General features: G+C 49.5%; 1 protein-coding gene across 7 annotated transcripts in view; it reads left to right on the top strand.

Annotated features, from left to right (window-relative positions):
- Nucleotides 1–525: 525 nt before the first annotated feature.
- Nucleotides 526–20,898, top strand: part of ACOT7 (acyl-CoA thioesterase 7) — a 145,425-nt gene continuing 125,052 nt past the window's right edge. For 2 of the 7 annotated variants that reach the window (XM_072156244.1, XM_072156243.1), the window contains exon 1: nt 16,857–16,948. In XM_072156244.1, the coding sequence (XP_072012345.1) occupies nt 16,872–16,948 (77 nt within the window). In that variant the 5' untranslated portion in view covers nt 16,857–16,871. Of the gene's footprint in view, nt 731–12,880; nt 12,957–16,598; nt 16,718–16,856; nt 16,949–20,898 lie in introns of those variants that run through there. The other 5 variants (XM_072156246.1, XM_072156245.1, XM_072156247.1 and 2 more) reach the window with 5 other exon arrangements.

The raw sequence follows: 20,898 nt of genomic DNA, 5'->3' as shown, positions 1-20,898 counted from the left end.
GTTCTTACAAGTAAAACATCTGCAAACATCTGGAATTTTTTTTTTTGCACTGTTCTTTTACTGTTCAGTTTTATTAAAAAAATGCTCGGGTCTCCCATTGACTTCAATGGGGCTCGTTATTCGAGACGAGCACTCGAGCATCTGGAAAAGTTCGTCTCGAATAACGAGCACCCGAGCATTTTAGTGCTCGCTCATCTCTAGTCTTCAGGTTTCGTCTGCTGTGTAAGAAATCTGCAATGCAATTAGCTGTAACCCTACAACTTGTCAATTACTTTTAATTAATTTAACCTTTGCAATTCAGAAAATCCCCTGAGCTACAGCAAAGAAACAGCCCGCATTTAGGAAGTGTCTTAGTGCCATATGGCCTGAGCTGCAGGAAATCACTCTATGGGACACCCAAGATTTCTGAAATACTGAGATGAGGTTATTTCCCTATAATCATATGTAGATATTAGATACTTCCTGATCTGGACGTGTGAGGGTGCAGCAGCCCTGGTGAAAAGGTAACAGTGTGCAGCAAGCAGAGGTGTGACTTCATTCCCTGACAGGAGGCTGATGAGGAAAGTGATTGCAGGGGAGGACGGAGCCTCTGACATCAGCCCTTCTCCTCCTCCTCCCTCTCCCTCCCCTTCCAGGCTCAGCATCTAGGAACAACCAGACACCTTCACCATCCTCATCCAGAGATGTCTCAGCACAAGGAGCCCGCAGCCTCAGCTATCCAGATCAGCAGGTAGGCACTAGGGGTACGGGCAATGCCCCCTGCCAGTCCATACAGTGTGTGCCAGCCATTGCCTGCAGTGTCTGCAGTACACGTGGGTGCAGCCGGCATTGGGAGTGATGCAATGGAGGGAGGGGAGGGAGCTGTGACTCTGCACTTAGCACCGCAGGCCGGAGCTGTGGAGTAATGTGACAAGCGGGAAGTAGGTCACAGCTCATGCCTGTAGTGTGTGCTCCCTCCACCAGGTGGTGCTGTGCTGATGTCAGTGTGTGCTCCCTCCACCAGGTGGCGCTGTGCTGATGTCAGTGTTCTCCCTCCACCAGGTGGCGCTGTGCTGATGTCAGTGTGTGCTCCCTCCACCAGGTGGTGCCGTGCTGATGTCAGTGTTCTCCCTCCACCAGGTGGTGCCGTGCTGATGTCAGTGTGTGCTCCCTCCACCAGGTGGTGCTGTGCTGATGTCAGTGTGTGCTCCCTCCACCAGGTGGCGCTGTGCTGATGCCAGTGTGTGCTCCCTCCACCAGGTGGCGCTGTGCTGATGTCAGTGTGTGCTCCCTCCACCAGGTGGCGCTGTGCTGATGTCAGTGTGTGCTCCCTCCACCAGGTGGTGCTGTGCTGATGTCAGTGTGTGCTCCCTCCACCAGGTGGTGCTGTGCTGATGATGGTGTCAGTGTGAGCTCCCTCCACCAGGTGGTGTTGTGCTGATGTCAGTGTGTGCTCCCTCCACCAGGTGGTGCTGTGCTGATGTCAGTGTGTGCTCCCTCCACCAGGTGGTGCCGTGCTGATGTCAGTGTTTGCTCCCTCCACCAGGTGGTGCTGTGCTGATGTCAGTGTGTGCTCCCTCCACCAGGTGGTGCTGTGCTGATGATGGTGTCAGTGTGAGCTCCCTCCACCAGGTGGTGCTGTGCTGATGTCAGTGTGTGCTCCCTCCACCAGGTGGTGCTGTGCTGATGATGGTGTCAGTGTGTGCTCCCTCCACCAGGTGGTGCTGTGCTGATATCAGTGTGTGCTCCCTCCACCAGGTGGTGCCATGCTGATGTCAGTGTTCTCCCTCCACCAGGTGGTGCCGTGCTGATGTCAGTGTGTGCTCCCTCCACCAGGTGGTGCTGTGCTGATGTCAGTGTGTGCTCCCTCCACCAGGTGGTGCTGTGCTGATGCCAGTGTGTGCTCCCTCCACCAGGTGGCGCTGTGCTGATGTCAGTGTGTGCTCCCTCCACCAGGTGGTGCCGTGCTGATGTCAGTGTGTGCTCCCTCCACCAGGTGGTGCTGTGCTGATGTCAGTGTGTGCTCCCTCCACCAGGTGGTGCTCTGCTGATGATGGTGTCAGTGTGAGCTCCCTCCACCAGGTGGTGCTGTGCTGATGTCAGTGTGTGCTCCCTCCACCAGGTGGTGCTGTGCTGATGTCAGTGTGTGCTCCCTCCACCAGGTGGTGCCGTGCTGATGTCAGTGTGTGCTCCCTCCACCAGGTGGTGCTGTGCTGATGTGAGTGTGTGCTCCCTCCACCAGGTGGTGCCGTGCTGATGTCAGTGTTCTCCCTCCACCAGGTGGTGCCGTGCTGATGTCAGTGTGTGCTCCCTCCACCAGGTGGTGCTGTGCTGATGTCAGTGTGTGCTCCCTCCACCAGGTGGTGCTGTGCTGATGCCAGTGTGTGCTCCCTCCACCAGGTGGCGCTGTGCTGATGTCAGTGTGTGCTCCCTCCACCAGGTGGCGCTGTGCTGATGTCAGTGTGTGCTCCCTCCACCAGGTGGTGCCGTGCTGATGTCAGTGTGTGCTCCCTCCACCAGGTGGTGCTGTGCTGATGTCAGTGTGTGCTCCCTCCACCAGGTGGTGCTGTGCTGATGATGGTGTCAGTGTGAGCTCCCTCCACCAGGTGGTGCTGTGCTGATGTCAGTGTGTGCTCCCTCCACCAGGTGGTGCTGTGCTGATGTCAGTGTGTGCTCCCTCCACCAGGTGGTGCCGTGCTGATGTCAGTGTGTGCTCCCTCCACCAGGTGGTGCTGTGCTGATGTCAGTGTGTGCTCCCTCCACCAGGTGGTGCTGTGCTGATGATGGTGTCAGTGTGAGCTCCCTCCACCAGGTGGTGCTGTGCTGATGTCAGTGTGTGCTCCCTCCACCAGGTGGTGCTGTGCTGATGATGGTGTCAGTGTGTGCTCCCTCCACCAGGTGGTGCTGTGCTGATGTCAGTGTGTGCTCCCTCCACCAGGTGGTGCCGTGCTGATGTCAGTGTTCTCCCTCCACCAGGTGGTGCCGTGCTGATGTCAGTGTGTGCTCCCTCCACCAGGTGGTGCTGTGCTGATGTCAGTGTGTGCTCCCTCCACCAGATGGTGCTGTGCTGATGTCAGTGTGTGCTCCCTCCACCAGGTGGCGCTGTGCTGATGTCAGTGTGTGCTCCCTCAACCAGGTGGCGCTGTGCTGATGTCAGTGTGTGCTCCCTCCACCAGGTGGTGCCGTGCTGATGTCAGTGTGTGCTCCCTCCACCAGGTGGTGCTGTGCTGATGATGGTGTCAGTGTGAGCTCCCTCCACCAGGTGGTGCTGTGCTGATGTCAGTGTGTGCTCCCTCCACCAGGTGGTGCTGTGCTGATGTCAGTGCGTGCTCCACCAGGTGGTGCCGTGCTGATGTCAGTGTGTGCTCCCTCCACCAGGTGGTGCTGTGCTGATGTCAGTGTGTGCTCCCTCCACCAGGTGGTGCTGTGCTGATGATGGTGTCAGTGTGAGCTCCCTCCACCAGGTGGTGCTGTGCTGATGTCAGTGTGTGCTCCCTCCACCAGGTGGTGCTGTGCTGATGATGGTGTCAGTGTGTGCTCCCTCCACCAGGTGGTGCTGTGCTGATGTCAGTGTGTGCTCCCTCCACCAGGTGGTGCTGTGCTGATGTCAGTGTTCTCCCTCCACCAGGTGGTGCCGTGCTGATGTCAGTGTGTGCTCCCTCCACCAGGTGGTGCTGTGCTGATGTCAGTGTGTGCTCCCTCCACCAGGTGGTGCTGTGCTGATGCCAGTGTGTGCTCCCTCCACCAGGTGGCGCTGTGCTGATGTCAGTGTGTGCTCCCTCCACCAGGTGGCGCTGTGCTGATGTCAGTGTGTGCTCCCTCCACCAGGTGGTGCCGTGCTGATGTCAGTGTGTGCTCCCTCCACCAGGTGGTGCTGTGCTGATGTCAGTGTGTGCTCCCTCCACCAGGTGGTGCTGTGCTGATGATGGTGTCAGTGTGAGCTCCCTCCACCAGGTGGTGCTGTGCTGATGTCAGTGTGTGCTCCCTCCACCAGGTGGTGCTGTGCTGATGTCAGTGTGTGCTCCCTCCACCAGGTGGTGCCGTGCTGATGTCAGTGTGTGCTCCCTCCACCAGGTGGTGCTGTGCTGATGATGGTGTCAGTGTGAGCTCCCTCCACCAGGTGGTGCTGTGCTGATGTCAGTGTGTGCTCCCTCCACCAGGTGGTGCTGTGCTGATGATGGTGTCAGTGTGTGCTCCCTCCACCAGGTGGTGCCGTGCTGATGTCAGTGTTCTCCCTCCACCAGGTGGTGCTGTGCTGATGTCAGTGTGTGCTCCCTCCACCAGGTGGTGCTGTGCTGATGTCAGTGTGTGCTCCCTCCACCAGGTGGCGCTGTGCTGATGTCAGTGTGTGCTCCCTCCACCAGGTGGTGCCGTGCTGATGTCAGTGTGTGCTCCCTCCACCAGGTGGTGCTGTGCTGCTGTCAGTGTGTGCTCCCTCCACCAGGTGGTGCTGTGCTGATGATGGTGTCAGTGTGAGCTCCCTCCACCAGGTGGTGCTGTGCTGATGTCAGTGTGTGCTCCCTCCACCAGGTGGTGCTGTGCTGATGTCAGTGTGTGCTCCCTCCACCAGGTGGTGCTGTGCTGATGTCAGTGTGTGCTCCCTCCACCAGGTGGTGCTGTGCTGATGATGGTGTCAGTGTGAGCTCCCTCCACCAGGTGGTGCTGTGCTGATGTCAGTGTGTGCTCCCTCCACCAGGTGGTGCTGTGCTGATGATGGTGTCAGTGTGTGCTCCCTCCACCAGGTGGTGCTGTGCTGATGTCAGTGTGTGCTCCCTCCACCAGGTGGTGCCGTGCTGATGTCAGTGTTCTCCCTCCACCAGGTGGTGCCGTGCTGATGTCAGTGTGTGCTCCCTCCACCAGGTGGTGCTGTGCTGATGTCAGTGTGTGCTCCCTCCACCAGGTGGCGCTGTGCTGATGTCAGTGTGTGCTCCCTCCACCAGGTGGCGCTGTGCTGATGTCAGTGTGTGCTCCCTCCACCAGGTGGCGCTGTGCTGATGTCAGTGTGTGCTCCCTCCACCAGGTGGTGCCGTGCTGATGTCAGTGTGTGCTCCCTCCACCAGGTGGTGCTGTGCTGATGTCAGTGTGTGCTCCCTCCACCAGGTGGTGCTGTGCTGATGATGGTGTCAGTGTGAGCTCCCTCCACCAGGTGGTGCTGTGCTGATGTCAGTGTGTGCTCCCTCCACCAGGTGGTGCCGTGCTGATGTCAGTGTGTGCTCCCTCCACCAGGTGGTGCTGTGCTGATGTCAGTGTGTGCTCCCTCCACCAGGTGGTGCTGTGCTGATGATGGTGTCAGTGTGAGCTCCCTCCACCAGGTGGTGCTGTGCTGATGTCAGTGTGTGCTCCCTCCACCAGGTGGTGCTGTGCTGATGATGGTGTCAGTGTGTGCTCCCTCCACCAGGTGGTGCTGTGCTGATGTCAGTGTGTGCTCCCTCCACCAGGTGGTGCCGTGCTGATGCCAGTGTGTGCTCCCTCCACCAGGTGGTGCTGTGCTGATGATGGTGTCAGTGTGAGCTCCCTCCACCAGTGGTGCTGTGCTGATGTCAGTGTGTGCTCCCTCCACCAGGTGGTGCTGTGCTGATGTCAGTGTGTGCTCCCTCCACCAGGTGGTGCCGTGCTGATGTCAGTGTGTGCTCCCTCCACCAGGTGGTGCTGTGCTGATGTCAGTGTGTGCTCCCTCCAACAGGTGGTGCTGTGCTGATGATGGTGTCAGTGTGAGCTCCCTCCACCAGGTGGTGCTGTGCTGATGTCAGTGTGTGCTCCCTCCAACAGGTGGTGCTGTGCTGATGATGGTGTCAGTGTGTGCTCCCTCCACCAGGTGGTGCTGTGCTGATGTCAGTGTTCTCCCTCCACCAGGTGGTGCCGTGCTGATGTCATTGTGTGCTCCCTCCACCAGGTGGTGCTGTGCTGATGTCAGTGTGTGCTCCCTCCACAAGGTGGTGCTGTGCTGATGATGGTGTCAGTGTGAGCTCCCTCCACCAGGTGGTGCTGTGCTGATGTCAGTGTGTGCTCCCTCCACCAGGTGGTGCTGTGCTGATGTCAGTGTGTGCTCCCTCCACCAGGTGGTGCCGTGCTGATGTCAGTGTGTGCTCCCTCCACCAGGTGGTGCTGTGCTGATGATGGTGTCAGTGTGAGCTCCCTCCACCAGGTGGTGCTGTGCTGATGTCAGTGTGTGCTCCCTCCACCAGGTGGTGCCGTGCTGATGTCAGTGTGTGCTCCCTCCACCAGGTGGTGCTGTGCTGATGATGGTGTCAGTGTGAGCTCCCTCCACCAGGTGGTGCTGTGCTGATGTCAGTGTGTGCTCCCTCCACCAGGTGGTGCTGTGCTGATGTCAGTGTTCTTCCTCCACCAGGTGGTGCCGTGCTGATGTCAGTGTGAGCTCCCTCCACCAGGTGGTGCTGTGCTGATGTCAGTGTGTGCTCCCTCCACCAGGTGGTGCTGTGCTGATGATGGTGTCAGTGTGTGCTCCCTCCACCAGGTGGTGCCGTGCTGATGTCAGTGTTCTCCCTCCACCAGGTGGTGCCGTGCTGATGTCAGTGTGTGCTCCCTCCACCAGGTGGTGCTGTGCTGATGTCAGTGTGTGCTCCCTCCACCAGGTGGTGCTGTGCTGATGCCAGTGTGTGATCCCTCCACCAGGTGGCGCTGTGCTGATGTCAGTGTGTGCTCCCTCCACCAGGTGGCGCTGTGCTGATGTCAGTGTGTGTGCTCCCTCCACCAGGTGGTGCCGTGCTGATGTCAGTGTGTGCTCCCTCCACCAGGTGGTGCTGTGCTGATGTCAGTGTGTGCTCCCTCCACCAGGTGGTGCTGTGCTGATGATGGTGTCAGTGTGAGCTCCCTCCACCAGGTGGTGCTGTGCTGATGTCAATGTGTGCTCCCTCCACCAGGTGGTGCTGTGCTGATGTCAGTGTGTGCTCCCTCCACCAGGTGGTGCCGTGCTGATGTCAGTGTGTGCTCCCTCCACCAGGTGGTGCTGTGCTGATGTCAGTGTGTGCTCCCTCCACCAGGTGGTGCTGTGCTGATGATGGTGTCAGTGTGAGCTCCCTCCACCAGGTGGTGCTGTGCTGATGTCAGTGTGTGCTCCCTCCACCAGGTGGTGCTGTGCTGATGTCAGTGTGAGCTCCCTCCACCAGGTGGTGCTGTGCTGATGTCAGTGTGAGCTCCCTCCACCAGGTGGTGCTGTGCTGATGTCAGTGTGTGCTCCCTCCACCAGGTGGTGCTGTGCTGATGTCAGTGTGTGCTCCCTCTACCAGGTGGTGCCGTGCTGATGTCAGTGTGAGCTCCCTCCACCAGGTGGTGCTGTGCTGATGATAGTGTCAGTGTGTGCTCCTTGCACCAGGTGGTGCTGTGCTGATGATAGTGTCAGTGTGAGCTCCCTCCACCAGGTGGTGCTGTGCTGATGATGGTGTCAGTGTGAGCTCCCTCCACCAGGTGGTGCTGTGCTGATGATAGTGTCAGTGTGTGCTCCTTGCACCAGGTGGTGCTGTGTTGATGATGGTGTCAGTGTGAGCTCCCTCCACCAGGTGGTGCTGTGCTGATAATGGTGTCAGTGTGTGCTCCCTCCACCAGGTGGTGCTGTGCTGATGATGGTGTCAGTGTGAGCTCCCTCCACCAGGTGGTGCTGTGCTGATGATGGTGTCAGTGTGAGCTCCCTACACCAGGTGGTGCTGTGCTGATGATGGTGTCAGTGTGAGCTCCCTCCACCAGGTGGTGCTGTGTTGATGATGGTGTCAGTGTGTGCTCCCTCCACTAGGTGGTGCTGTGCTGATGGTGTCAGTGTGAGCTCCCTCCACCAGGTGGTGCTGTGCTGATGTCAGTGTGTGCTCCCTCCACCAGGTGGTGCTGTGCTGATGTCAGTGTGTGCTCCCTCCACCAGGTGGTGCTGTGCTGATGTCAGTGTGTGCTCCCTCCACCAGGTGGTGCTGTGCTGATGATGGTGTCAGTGTGTGCTCCCTCCACCAGGTGGTGCTGTGCTGATGTCAGTGTGTGCTCCCTCCACCAGGTGGTGCCGTGCTGATGTCAGTGTTCTCCCTCCACCAGGTGGTGCCGTGCTGATGTCAGTGTGTGCTCCCTCCACCAGGTGGTGCTGTGCTGATGTCAGTGTGTGCTCCCTCCACCAGGTGGTGCCGTGCTGATGTCAGTGTGAGCTCCCTCCACCAGGTGGTGCTGTGCTGATGATAGTGTCAGTGTGTGCTCCTTGCACCAGGTGGTGCTGTGCTGATGATGTTGTCAGTGTGAGCTCCCTCCGCCAGCTGGTGCTGTGCTGATGATGGTGTCAGTGTGAGCTCCCTCCACCAGGTGGTGCTGTGCTGATGATAGTGTCAGTGTGTGCTCCTTGCACCAGGTGGTGCTGTGTTGATGATGGTGTCAGTGTGAGCTCCCTCCACCAGGTGGTGCTGTGCTGATAATGGTGTCAGTGTGTGCTCCCTCCACCAGGTGGTGCTGTGCTGATGATGGTGTCAGTGTGAGCTCCCTCCACCAGGTGGTGCTGTGCTGATGATGGTGTCAGTGTGAGCTCCCTCCACCAGGTGGTGCTGTGCTGATGATGGTGTCAGTGTGAGCTCCCTCCACCAGGTGGTGCTGTGTTGATGATGGTGTCAGTGTGTGCTCCCTCCACTAGGTGGTGCTGTGCTGATGGTGTCGGTGTGAGCTCCCTCCACCAGGTGGTGCTGTGCTGATGATGGTGTCAGTGTGTGCTCCCTCCACCAGGTGGTGCTGTGCTGATGTCAGTGTGTGCTCCCTCCACCAGGTGGTGCTGTGCTGATGTCAGTGTGTGCTCCCTCCACCAGGTGGTGCTGTGCTGATGATGGTGTGAGCTCCCTCCACCAGGTGGTGCTGTGCTGATGATGGTGTCAGTGTGAGCTCCCTCCACCAAGTGGTGCTGTGCTGATGATGGTGTCGGTGTGAGCTCCCTCCACCAGGTGGTGCTGTGCTGATGGTGTCGGTGTGAGCTCCCTCCACCAGGTGGTGCTGTGCTGATGATGGTGTCAGTGTGAGCTCCCTCCACCAGGTGGTGCTGTGCTGATGATGGTGTCAGTGTGAGCTCCCTCCACCAGGTGGTGCTGTGCTGATGATGGTGTCAGTGTGAGCTCCCTCCACCAGGTGGTGCTGTGCTGATGATGGTGTCAGTGTGAGCTCCCTCCACCAGGTGGTGCTGTGCTGATGATGGTGTCAGTGTGAGCTCCCTCCACCAGGTGGTGCCGTGCTGATGATGGTGTCAGTGTGAGCTCCCTCCACCAGGTGGTGCTGTGCTGATGATGGTGTCAGTGTGAGCTCCCTCCACCAGGTGGTGCTGTGCTGATGATGGTGTCAGTGTGAGCTCCCTCCACCAGGTGGTGCTGTGCTGATGATGGTGTCAGTGTGAGCTCCCTCCACCAGGTGGTGCTGTGCTGATGATGGTGTCAGTGTGAGCTCCCTCCACCAGGTGGTGCCGTGCTGATGATGGTGTCAGTGTGAGCTCCCTCCACCAGGTGGTGCTGTGCTTATATCAGTGTGAGCTCCCTCCACCAGGTGGTGCTGTGCTGATGATGGTGTCAGTGTGAGCTCCCTCCACCAGGTGGTGCTGTGCTGATGATGGTGTCAGTGTGAGCTCCCTCCACCAGGTGGTGCTGTGCTTATATCAGTGTGTGCTCCCTCCACCAGGTGGTGCTGTGCTGATGATGGTGTCAGTGTGAGCTCCCTCCACCAGGTGGTGCTGTGCTGATGAGGGTGTCAGTGTGAGCTCCCTCCACCAGGTGGTGCTGTGCTGATGAGGGTGTCAGTGCTGATCGCCCAGGGGTCTACGGAAATTGTGGAGTCCAGCGGTCTTATATTTGTTATCTGTGGCCTTCTTCCTTCTAAAATCAACTTTCATAATATTTATAAACCAGAAGGGCTCAGGGGGCATTACACGAGCCCCTCCATACTGAACTTCACAGGCTGTTACACTGTCTCCCCCTCTTCTACCTCAGCACTTCACTATTCCTTCTGCTTGATGTAATCTCACTGCAGTAAGAGAAGTTTTAGTACACAGTAGGAGGGGTAAGTGCTCCTGCAACCCCCCAAAGCCCTTGTAACTCATTAGCATAATTTTAAAAGCTGTAGTCTTTTAGTAATTGTCTGGATTATAGTGTGTGTAGATGGTAGATTTCCTTTAAGTTGTGTTTCGGGACAGACATGGAGAAATTGCTGTGGGTTAGCCACACAATCTCCCCGATGACTGGCCCGCAGTGCAGGAACTTCCAGTTTTTTCATGCTGTATAAGAAATTTGCAAGACAAATAACTTGACCTGGAGTTTTTACCCTACAGCAATCAATTACTGCCCTCTTAACCTTTGCATATGCAGAACTACTTTTGCACTCTTGAGCTTAAACAAAAAACCGTCTGTAGTGTCTTTGTGCCATATGGCCTTTGCTGCAGGGCATTATGGGTCACCCAAGATATCTGAAATAATGAGATGAGCAACTTTTTCATCAATATCATCAGGTTATCAATATTTTTAGCCTCCTTTTAAGAGTGTAGAAATAGGAGACAGAAACGATAGTGAATTTCTATTAGAGAAATTCAGAATTGAGTTTCTCTGGAAACTGCAAGAATCACTGCTGGTCATTGCGAAGGTTGGTCATACCCTGAAGCAGTGCTTGACAGGTTACAGAATTAATACTGTCACAGCAGGTAAGTTTGCATTGCAGTGTTTAGCTGCAGCACAGCGGCTCAGTGGTAAGCACTACAGCCTTGCAGTGCTTAGGTCCTGGGTTCAAGTCCCATCCAGGTCAACATCTGCAAAGAGTTTGTATGTTCTCCCAATGAACATACACTCCAAAACATACTGGTAGGTTGATTAGATTGTGAGCCCCATTGGGGAGAGGAACCGATTTCACAAGTTCTGTGCAGCGCTGCATAATCTGTGTGCGTTATATAAATAAAAGAATTATTATTAGAATAACAGTTTTCTTTTTCTAAATTCAATCCACAATTCTGTAGAACATAGCAGCAAGTTAACCACCAGCGAATTCCCCCCAGCAATTATTACCCCATTGTATATAAAATGTACAGTGAACGTATACAGTTAGGACGTATTCCTATGTTATGTCTAATGTAGATCCCACCTCTGTGACCATCATGTAGGCAGAGGATGAATATTGGGATGGCTGCTCATGGGCTTCACAGGTTTTCTCCTCATGGGTGTGAGTACTGGAGCTGGACCACCTCTTTAAGGGTACAATCACTCCTACCACTAGCGCTGCCATTACAAGCGCAGAGCTAGCACAATGGGGGCGCGTCTCAACCCAGATGTATTTGCATTTGCAGTGAAACACATGTCCTATATTTTGCATGTTGGCCGACTGTCATGGTGCAGTGAGACACTGCATGCTCACCACATTGTGCCCGGGGGCCATAAACCGTGATAAAGCCACAAATCGTCACGGGCCCCCATATGCTTGTGTGCATAAGGGCTAAGTCATTTATGGTAAATACAGTGGGTTTGACAAGAATGCCTTTTTAAAATATTTTGTCTTTTAGTTCCTCGACTTTTTTTAAGTCCTCTGCTTACTTTCAATGAATAGTAACATTTACAAGACTGTTAACCAGTATTGTACTTCTCCATACAGTTAAAGCTGTATTTTGGGACATACAAAGAGAAATTGCTGTGGGTTAGCTCACACAAACTCACTATAACCCAGCTCCTAAAACTCAGTGATGGTCAGTGTAAAATTCCAATGTGGGAGGGGGCTCTGTAACACTTTATGGTCCATCTAGTGCTGTGACATGCTGTGTGCCAAAAACGTGCTTAGATTATCAGGGTACAGGGTTTATCTACACTTTTATTTATCTTCTGGACATTCTAGTATCCGAAACAGAGATAAAGAGAAATGAGACAGATCAGAGAGAGGATCCATGAGATGCATATAACACACAATGACACATTTCAGCTCTGCTACATCTCAGCTATAACACACACAGAGTGCATGCCCCGTGGATAAAGATCTTATCTTCTGTAGCTTGAAGAGTAGGTCTCTGCATGCTGCCAAGCGAATGAGCTTGTCTTGTATTGGAGGGAGAGGGGCTGGAAGCAGAGAGGAGAAGCAGACAGGAGCGCTATTCATGAAAACAATCTGTCATGCCCATAATTGGAAGATTTTTGGTCGGATCCCAGGGCAACCGAATTTGTATACACCAGGACAGATAGAGACAGGTTGCACTTATATCTGTGAAATGCTGTATTTTTGTCAATTACATTGGATCAGAGAATGTGTTATTTTGTTACCCTGAGTATATTTAAGAATCTTGTCTTGGTGGAAATACCCCTTTAATTACTGGTTACCCATTAATCTGGAAGTTGCACACACAAGGCTCTTATGAGGCCAGTAAAAACACCAGCCTGATGTCAACCCTACAGGTGCCCAATGGAGCTTTGATGAGATAATGATGTCCCATATTACGTGATGAGCTATATTTTTACTCCATGAAATTACCAGCCCGCTCAAGTACGGTAGGAAATTTTTAGAATTCCTTATCTCAGGCAAAAGAGATTTCACATAAAAGATGGGACTGTTGAAAGAATTTTTTATACCCTACCTGATGGGTCTAGTAGTTTAGCAGGGGGAAAATCTGGGGACAGGTTCCCTTTAAAAAAAAAAGGGTGGTACTTCTGGCTCTTATCACCCTCAGTATACAAAAATGTAGTGATTGGTTATAATTTTTATAATATTTTATTTGACCTTATGATAATCCCCAACATTTGATAATCCATATTTTCCATATGAATAAAATAACCATTGTAAATAACTCCATGGAGAAAGTTTTCACTGAGGCGTATATTATACATGAACTGGAAATGCTGGCTCTACTCTTTTACATGATCAGGCAGGAGGGATTGTAGGAAATATTTGGGAGCAGCGAGGCCTCCGTAGCACATGACAGAGAGGGAGGGGTATGAATTGTTCACGTGACGGGGAGAGGGGGCTCAGCTGTAACCAGGCTCAGAAGAGTCGTAAGTAGTGTAAGATAATGCAGGGAATGTCTGGGCTCATGTTAGGTCAGGTACAGCATGTATGCAGAATCCGATACACACATTGCTAGCCATGACTGCCACTGTATGCAGGGCATCCACATAATACACAGACAGCTTACATAATGATTCTCTCTCACAGTGGAAGCCAAACTGTGATATATAACCAGACTTCCATTAGCAATGTATGTACCCTGCTTTATAGTCTTCTGGGCTACTTGCCAGGTTTCTCCAGTTTCTAGGGGCTTGAGCAGGCGGAGATAGTTAAAAAATTAACATTTAGGGGCCCTTGAAGGTCACATAACCTGTGCTGCCCTGATGTTGGCGTTGTACATAGCTGTATGTTTAATATCAACACAAATAACAGATTACATATTTAAGCATTGTTGGTATACCTGTATGAATAATCCATTTCCAGACAAGAACTCAATAGTCACAATTCCAGTGGATCCTTTGTTAACGTAGATCTATCACTAAAATCATAAACCAAGGACACTTTCTTCTGATATTTGTTATCTATGGCCTCCTTCCTTCTAAAATAAACTTTTATTATCAACTTAAATTGTGCTTATGAACCTGAAAGGCTACTGGGGCTACTGCAGATTCACAGGCTGTTACAGTGGGAAAGAAGCACTTCCTAGTGCTGAAACTTCCTGTGCTGTAGTGAGATTACATAAGGGAGGGGGGCAGTGCTGCGTAGGAGCAGGGGGAGGGTGAGACAGTCTAACAGCCTGTGAAGCTGTGGCACAAAGCGTCTCTGATAACACCCCAGGAGCCCTTCAGACTCTTTAGCATATTTTTAAAAGTTGATTTTTTTGAAGGAAGGAGTCCATGGATAACAAATATAAGAAGATCACCACAGTCACAGTGCCTGGATCTATGAGTGTCCCTGGTCTATCATGCTTGATTTTGATGGTAGATTTCCTTTAATAGATGTGACCTGATGATACCATTCATTAAATTTGCAGTTGATGCCACCTTCAATTGACTTCCTTAGAAACATACAGTACACTGCCAATATTTATCACCTATCCTATGGAAAGGTCATCCATATTAAAAATGCATATGGCATAATTGTGGCGGATTAACCTCAATGTCACTGCCAGTGAAGCCATAGCATAAAGGGTGAGATTCATACAAAGCTGCATAAAAGTATAGCTGCAAATTCTTCAGGCACAAACCAGATGTACATATTCACCATTCTGTGCACTCCGCTCATTTATACCTATAATTCTGCAGGGGAAGAAATTCTCTACTGCCAAATAGTGTTGCTCTATAGATATTCACACGACCTTGTGGCCGTACATACGTCCCCCCATAGGCCGGCAATGGGCGCACGGAGCGGTAAGGTACTGCACATGTGCAGCACCATACCTCTCCGTACACGGGGAAAAGATAGGACATGTCCTATCTTTCCCTGTGTTACGGCACCGTGCATCGCTATGGAGAGGGGAGGGGTCTCCACTCCTCCTCTCCATCACGGTGAACGTATGGCCGGGCATACGTTCATGTGAAGGTACAGTGAGTGCCATAGTAAACCAGATCCATCATACAGTAGATTAATTTAAAAACCTGTTTCAATAGAAGAGTTTCAAATCCCCACATTTCAATAGAAGAGTGAACAGACATTTATACAGTCTGTCACTTCCCTAAATTCTATAGGTTTGCAAATAATGCAATGATTCAGGCAGGGTACTTCCATGTACTATGGCTGGAAGATTATAAAAGTGTGTGATAAGCCTTTCATTGCCTTTGAATACTACAGGGAGATGATGCTGTGATCCTCCCAGTAATAGAATACATATCCGCATATTAGTTGTTATCATGGGAGCAGTGCAGTACACTAGATCCTTTGCCATAGTCTCTATGGATCAGTTAATGAGACAAGTTTATTGTAGTGGTTATAAGGGAGCTGTGGTGTCATTTCGAGGAACATTTCTTTCTGTATAAGGTTTAATTGATATACATGCTTGGGGAAAAAGCAAAAAAATCATATGGGGAAACAATTCTGATAATTTGGATGTGTCTTCCTGGACTCTTACAGTATGGGGCATGGGGCTACCCCCCGCTGACAAGTAGAATGCTATGCTCCACTCCATCGGGTACCCACAAAATGAACAAACTCTTCCTATTGCAAGCTTAATTTACAGTTGTCATTTAATAACCATATCCGGCACATTGTCTCAGACACATACCTAATCACCTGTAAAATATACACATCTCAGATGGCATCAGCCTCTGCCACACACAGCACAGCATGGGCACAATGATGGAGGACACATAGTTGAAGTCCTGGACATACCTTCAGCTGCCTGTGATATTGGGAGAGACACAAAATCTAGTGCTATACAATACTATACCAACTTGTTTTCTACCCCTCACAGAAGAAAGTCGTTGCGGGTCTCGAGTCTGCAGCAACGTCCTTTGCCATTACTGCAGTTTTCTTCTGCTCCTGTGCGAATTGCAGGAGAAGGACCTGGAGAAGCAGTTTATTACTTCTTCTTCCTTCTCCACTCCCCAGAGGAGAAAAGCTGGAACTGACGCAGTGAACACCGGGTCTGTAGGGGTTAATCAGAGCTGCTGGGACTGATCAGTCCCAGTACAGCTCTAATCCAACACTTTCCCCTACAGGGGGTTGTTTCCTCCTTTAACTGGAGGCTCTTACAGATGCCCCAGTTACAGGTGAAATTTAGAATTAAAAAATTAATGGGGGACATATAAAGTTAAAACACACATTACATATTAATAAATATTTAAAAATAAACATTAATATTCCACAATAAAATAAAAAAGTCCCTTGCTGTAGGTACTGACCAAGGTTACATAAGGACCTGGTCTGCAGCCCTGAATTCAGTTTACAGAGTTCAGTTGTGTCTCCCCCATGAAATAAAGCATATCTCTACAACACACAAATTGCTGAACTGCTGATGCAGCAGAGCCAAACAGGCTCCAAAGGAGAAAAGCCAGCCTAGCTGACCCATAAGTCCAGGGCTGTGATACTGAGTTGTATGATAGCTCTAGAATAAAGTAGCCTTTATTTGTCATCACTGGAGCAGCACTTAACCCCTTTCAGACAGCAGGGATAGGCAATAAGGTTAAATGAAGCCAGAAGTAAATATCCTATTTGTGATGCCACTTGCTACATTATACCACTGGGGGCAATTGGGTATCAAAATATCACATTGTAAATTTGAGACATTTTAATCTCTGCCTCAGAATCAATTACAAGCGCCATTATCAAAGCTTCATCCAAAACAAATCAAAAGCTTCATATTCAATTCAGTGCCTGGAAAATACATGATTCATACCAAATCGATGAATTGATTCACTCATCTCTAATTGTAGTTTAGGCTATAGGTAGATTTCCCATGCATTTTAGTGTAATCTGACATGATCATAGGTAACTTAGATGCTTTCGACGCTTTGTATTGTAAACTTAGTTTGCCATAGGTTGCTTAGAATTCCCATACATTGTAGGGAAGGTGGAGAGTTCCATTTCCCATACATTCTAGTGTGGATAATTATGCAATCTTATAGTAAGTTAAATATTACTCAGCTCCTTGCTTAATATCCAGCCTGCATTGGTGCAAAGGTAATATTTCTGGACTTCAAAACCAATTTCATCTCATTTAGCTTATAGGATTCTCCTAAATTCCTTGACTACTTGACGGTTCCCCAGGACCCACCTTACTATTGGGAATGAGGCTCCCAGGTATTAGACGCTTCCTGGAAGGACTTCTATTCCACTCCAGGTAAAATAAAATTCCTCCTGCACAGTTACTAATCCCTGAGTGAGAAATGCCTAAGTGTTTGTACATTCATGATGTTTGCTAATAGAATTCTGTGTGTATCATAGTCACCAGGGCTTAGGATGCCCAGTTGTGCACGAACACCAGAGCGTTCAGTATGATGCGGGTCCTAGGACTACTGGGCATTGCCAGGGTGGGAGTTCATTTACTTTTCCTGAATGGTAAAGAGATAAGGTACTGTCTGTAATGTCTATAATGTATGTGTGTGAAAATACGTAGCGTACTGCACTAGTAAGACTACATCTCGCGGCATCGCCTGGCAGCCACAAGCTACGCGATGAGTGGATTCAGGTACAGATTGTGTTTAAAAGGTAATAAAATATTTCAATTCATTGACTGGGAGCAGAGATCTTATACATTTTTAGATGGAATGATTTTGACTACTTGGTTGCTGGAAATGTCATATTATTATGGTGTAAGGGCTATACTGTGATATATACATACACCCGAGTCTGGAATAAAATGTATGATAAAAGTCAAAGAAATATGGTTATTACTAAGTTTTTGACTTTTGGAGCATTGTCTGAAAAAACTTTCATTGATGGAAGTTAGAGAGGGCTGCTCTGGCTCAGATGAGAATCTATGGAGTAAACCGCGCAGCACATGCATCTTAGGCTGGTTTTACAGGAGGGCTGCAGACATTGGAAGAGTTTCTTTCGTTTTTATTCGTGTCTGATGAATGTAGTCTATGTTTTCTATAGCAATGGATGTGTTTAAAAAACTCAAGATGTGCTCTGACCCATTGACTGGAATGGGGTGTCTAGTGCATGCAAATGGATAAAACCAGTTTATGCTGAGATTTTATCTGCAAACAGTCATAATACTTAGATTAATGTGCAGCCTTGTGAAAGGGCCTTCATTCATTTAGATACAGATACCTCTTAAAGGGTTTTTTCCACAGGGCAGCATGGTGGCTTAGTGGTTAGCACTACAGCCTTGCAGAGCTCGGGTCCTGGGTTTAAGTCCCATCCAAGTCAACATCTGCAAAGTTTGTATGTTCTCTCCATGTTTTTTGGGTTGTTTCCTCCTACTCTCCAAAACATACTGGTAGGATGATTAGCTTGTGAGCCCATTGGGAACAGGGACTGATCTGACAAGCTCTGTGCAGCGCTGCTTAATCTGTGCGCAGATAAAGGAATTATTATATACTAATTATTACATATCCACAGAACATGTCCTAAGTAGATGATAAATCCTGGGATCCGAACAGAAACAGAGGTCCGCTGACCCCTTCCCATCCATAGCTGGGATGAATAGAGAATATTCTGTGCATTTGTAACCACTAAATTCAGTTCTAGGGGAGCGACGACAATAGCCGGACTATATGCTCTGAGCTTCCATAGAGTTAAATGGAGAGTGATCATTTATACATAACCACTGGCAATGCCACCAGCATAGTCATTCTGTGTGCATATTATAGTGATTAGGGCATAGTGTTCGGGTATATGTGTTAGGCTACATTCACATTGCCACATGGAGGGCGTATATACGGCGATATACGTGCCCCTTAGACGGCAATGGGCGTACGGCGCCCTACGGGAGCGGTACGGTGCAGCACACATGTGGCACCGTACCGCTTCCTACCCCGTGAAAAGATATGACATGTCCTATGTTTTCACGGTATACAGCGCCGTGTGCCATGTATCCCTATCTTTTCCCCGCGCGCTGCCGTGTGCCCACCGTGCCACGGCGCGGAGGGCAATGGTTGTGTGAATCCAGCCTTAAACTGTAAGAAATGAACAGTGTTTTTCTCTGTCGGTCGATGCCACCAATATTTACCAATATGCAAATAAACTGAATATAGTTACAATGCATGCAGAATTATATGCAAAGGATGTAGCATTATAATATCTGCATGAGTTCTATGTATATGTTAGCATAATGTTAACATCCCAGCTACTATGGCATAGCATTCATTTTCTGGATGCCACAATTTGCCAGTGTAAGTAACAACATGGGGATGAGATAGGATAGGTGTCGGATTATGAACGTCGTTGCGCTGGATCTCTTGTTTATACAGAGTCGGCGTAGTTGAGCATAAAAAAAATATGCAGGGATGGGCAGGAACAACTGGTGCCATCCCACTCTTCCAGAGGGAGCGCTCCCCCACTTCCACATGGCGTGGAGGTGGCGTAGTCACAACAAAATTTAATTATCTCAGTGGTTCTACACAAAAAACTGCCGTAGAAGCACTAATAAATGCGCCCATAGTATTTCATCTAATGTAAGATTGAAAATTAAATGTATTTAAAGCAGTTCAACAAGTCTTGTGAAAAACTGTTTGTGACTGACAATATCATAAGACTGATCAAAATTATTCAGTAACTCTTAAAGCACACTTAACATCCTGTTCCTAAGCCTTACATAGCTGCTAGCATGTGTACAGTTCTTTATTGTGTATGCAGACGTTACTATCTAAAGCAAACCTGTCACCAGGAAAGTGATCTTTAGCTGGTGACAGGTTCAAGTAGCCTATGCTATGTTGATTTTAAAAATGCCTTTGTCATAATTCTGAATCTTTTCAGTAGTTAATAAGAGTTTATTTTACATTACTAGCTCCCTGCCAGCAGTGGGTGGTGAGTCCTGTGGGGGGCAACTGGAGCCTGTGTCTCCTCTACTTCTAATGGTGGTGCTCAATGTGGGATTCTCAATCCAATCTGTATCCAATCGGAAACATGGCACACACTTTCTGTATTCTTATTTCTCTTTTTTTAATTTTTTTTTTATTTTTAACGTTTCGGTGATCCCGACCTTTGTCAAGTTAGATCTGACTGCAAGTTGTGTAGTAGGAGGTTTTGGTGAGGCTGTGTTGCTAGTGTGGATTGTGTCTGTGGACTGTGTCCATGCTAGCAACACAGCCTCACTAAAACCTCCTACTACAACACTTGCAGTAAGATCTAACTTGACAAAGGTCAGGATGACCAAAACGTCGTAATTTTGATCTGTTTATTTTGAAAAAATTCTCACCGATTTGTTGTTTATGGTGAAGGCTATATCATGTGAAAATTTTGTTAAAAATAAAAAAAAGAGAAATAAGAATACAGAAAGTGTGTGCCATGTTTTCCGATTGGAGGCTATTGAAACCTGTCACCAGCTACAAATGACATTCATTAATTTTTTTTTCTTTAGTAAAAGAATTCAAAGAAGGTGAATTTTGTAATGACTATATATATATATGCTGAATTTGACATATTTTAAAACCCAGAATTGAATAGAATTTATTATATATCACCCCCTCCTGGAAGAGTCAAGTGGGCTGTCCGCTTTCAACCAAAATTTAGTATTTTTTGTGCAATGAAAAGTTATTCAGCTTTCCAATTTATTTTCTGTTTCAATTACTGCATTGATTTCTAGATCTGTCGGTCATTCAACAGGAAGCTTTATTTTTTTACTGCCAGTGGATATAAAAAACTGCCAATAGTCATGTGATGTCACACAGGTGCACGGCTCATTATATCACACAGCTCTGATCACTCTTTGTGGTACTCGTAAGACGTGCACCTGTATGACATCACATGACCATGGACCGGTTTTTATCTACAGGAATTAAACAATGCAGTTTCCTGTTGAATGTCAGCAAGCAGAGATCTAGAAAGAGGAATTGATACAGAAAATATATTGGAAAATTATATAACTTTTCATTACACAAACCATATCAATTATTTGCTTAATGTGAACATTAAGCAATTTAGAACATTTGACTTTAAAAGGTACTATATATACTCTGTATAAGCCGAGTTTTTAAGCACAAAAAATGTGCTGAAAAACCTCAAATCGGCTTAATCATAAGTCAATAAAACAATAAACCTACATGCTAACCTTCCGGCGCCCCCGATGCTTGCCGCGGCTCCTCTTCTCCGCGATGCTCCCGTCACCGCGGCTCCTCTTCTTTCTTCTGTCTGCTATAACAGCTGTCAGAGCCACGCTCATGCAATCTGCCAGCCGGCGTACACTATGATGCGGCAGTGTCGCTGCTGATGACGTCATAGTGTGTGCTGGCTGGCAGCGTGCATGATTGCACTCTGCCGGCTGTTACAGCAGATAGAAGAAAGAAGAGGAGCCGCATGACGGGAGCATCACGGAGAAGACAGAAAAGGAGCTGCGCCGAGGATCGGGGCGCCGGG

The sequence above is a fragment of the Engystomops pustulosus genome, chromosome 6, assembly GCF_040894005.1.
Source record: "Engystomops pustulosus chromosome 6, aEngPut4.maternal, whole genome shotgun sequence".
Lineage (NCBI taxonomy): Eukaryota > Metazoa > Chordata > Amphibia > Anura > Leptodactylidae > Engystomops > Engystomops pustulosus.
Note: the sequence above shows the minus strand (reverse complement) of the source record. Positions and strands in the feature narration are given on the sequence as shown.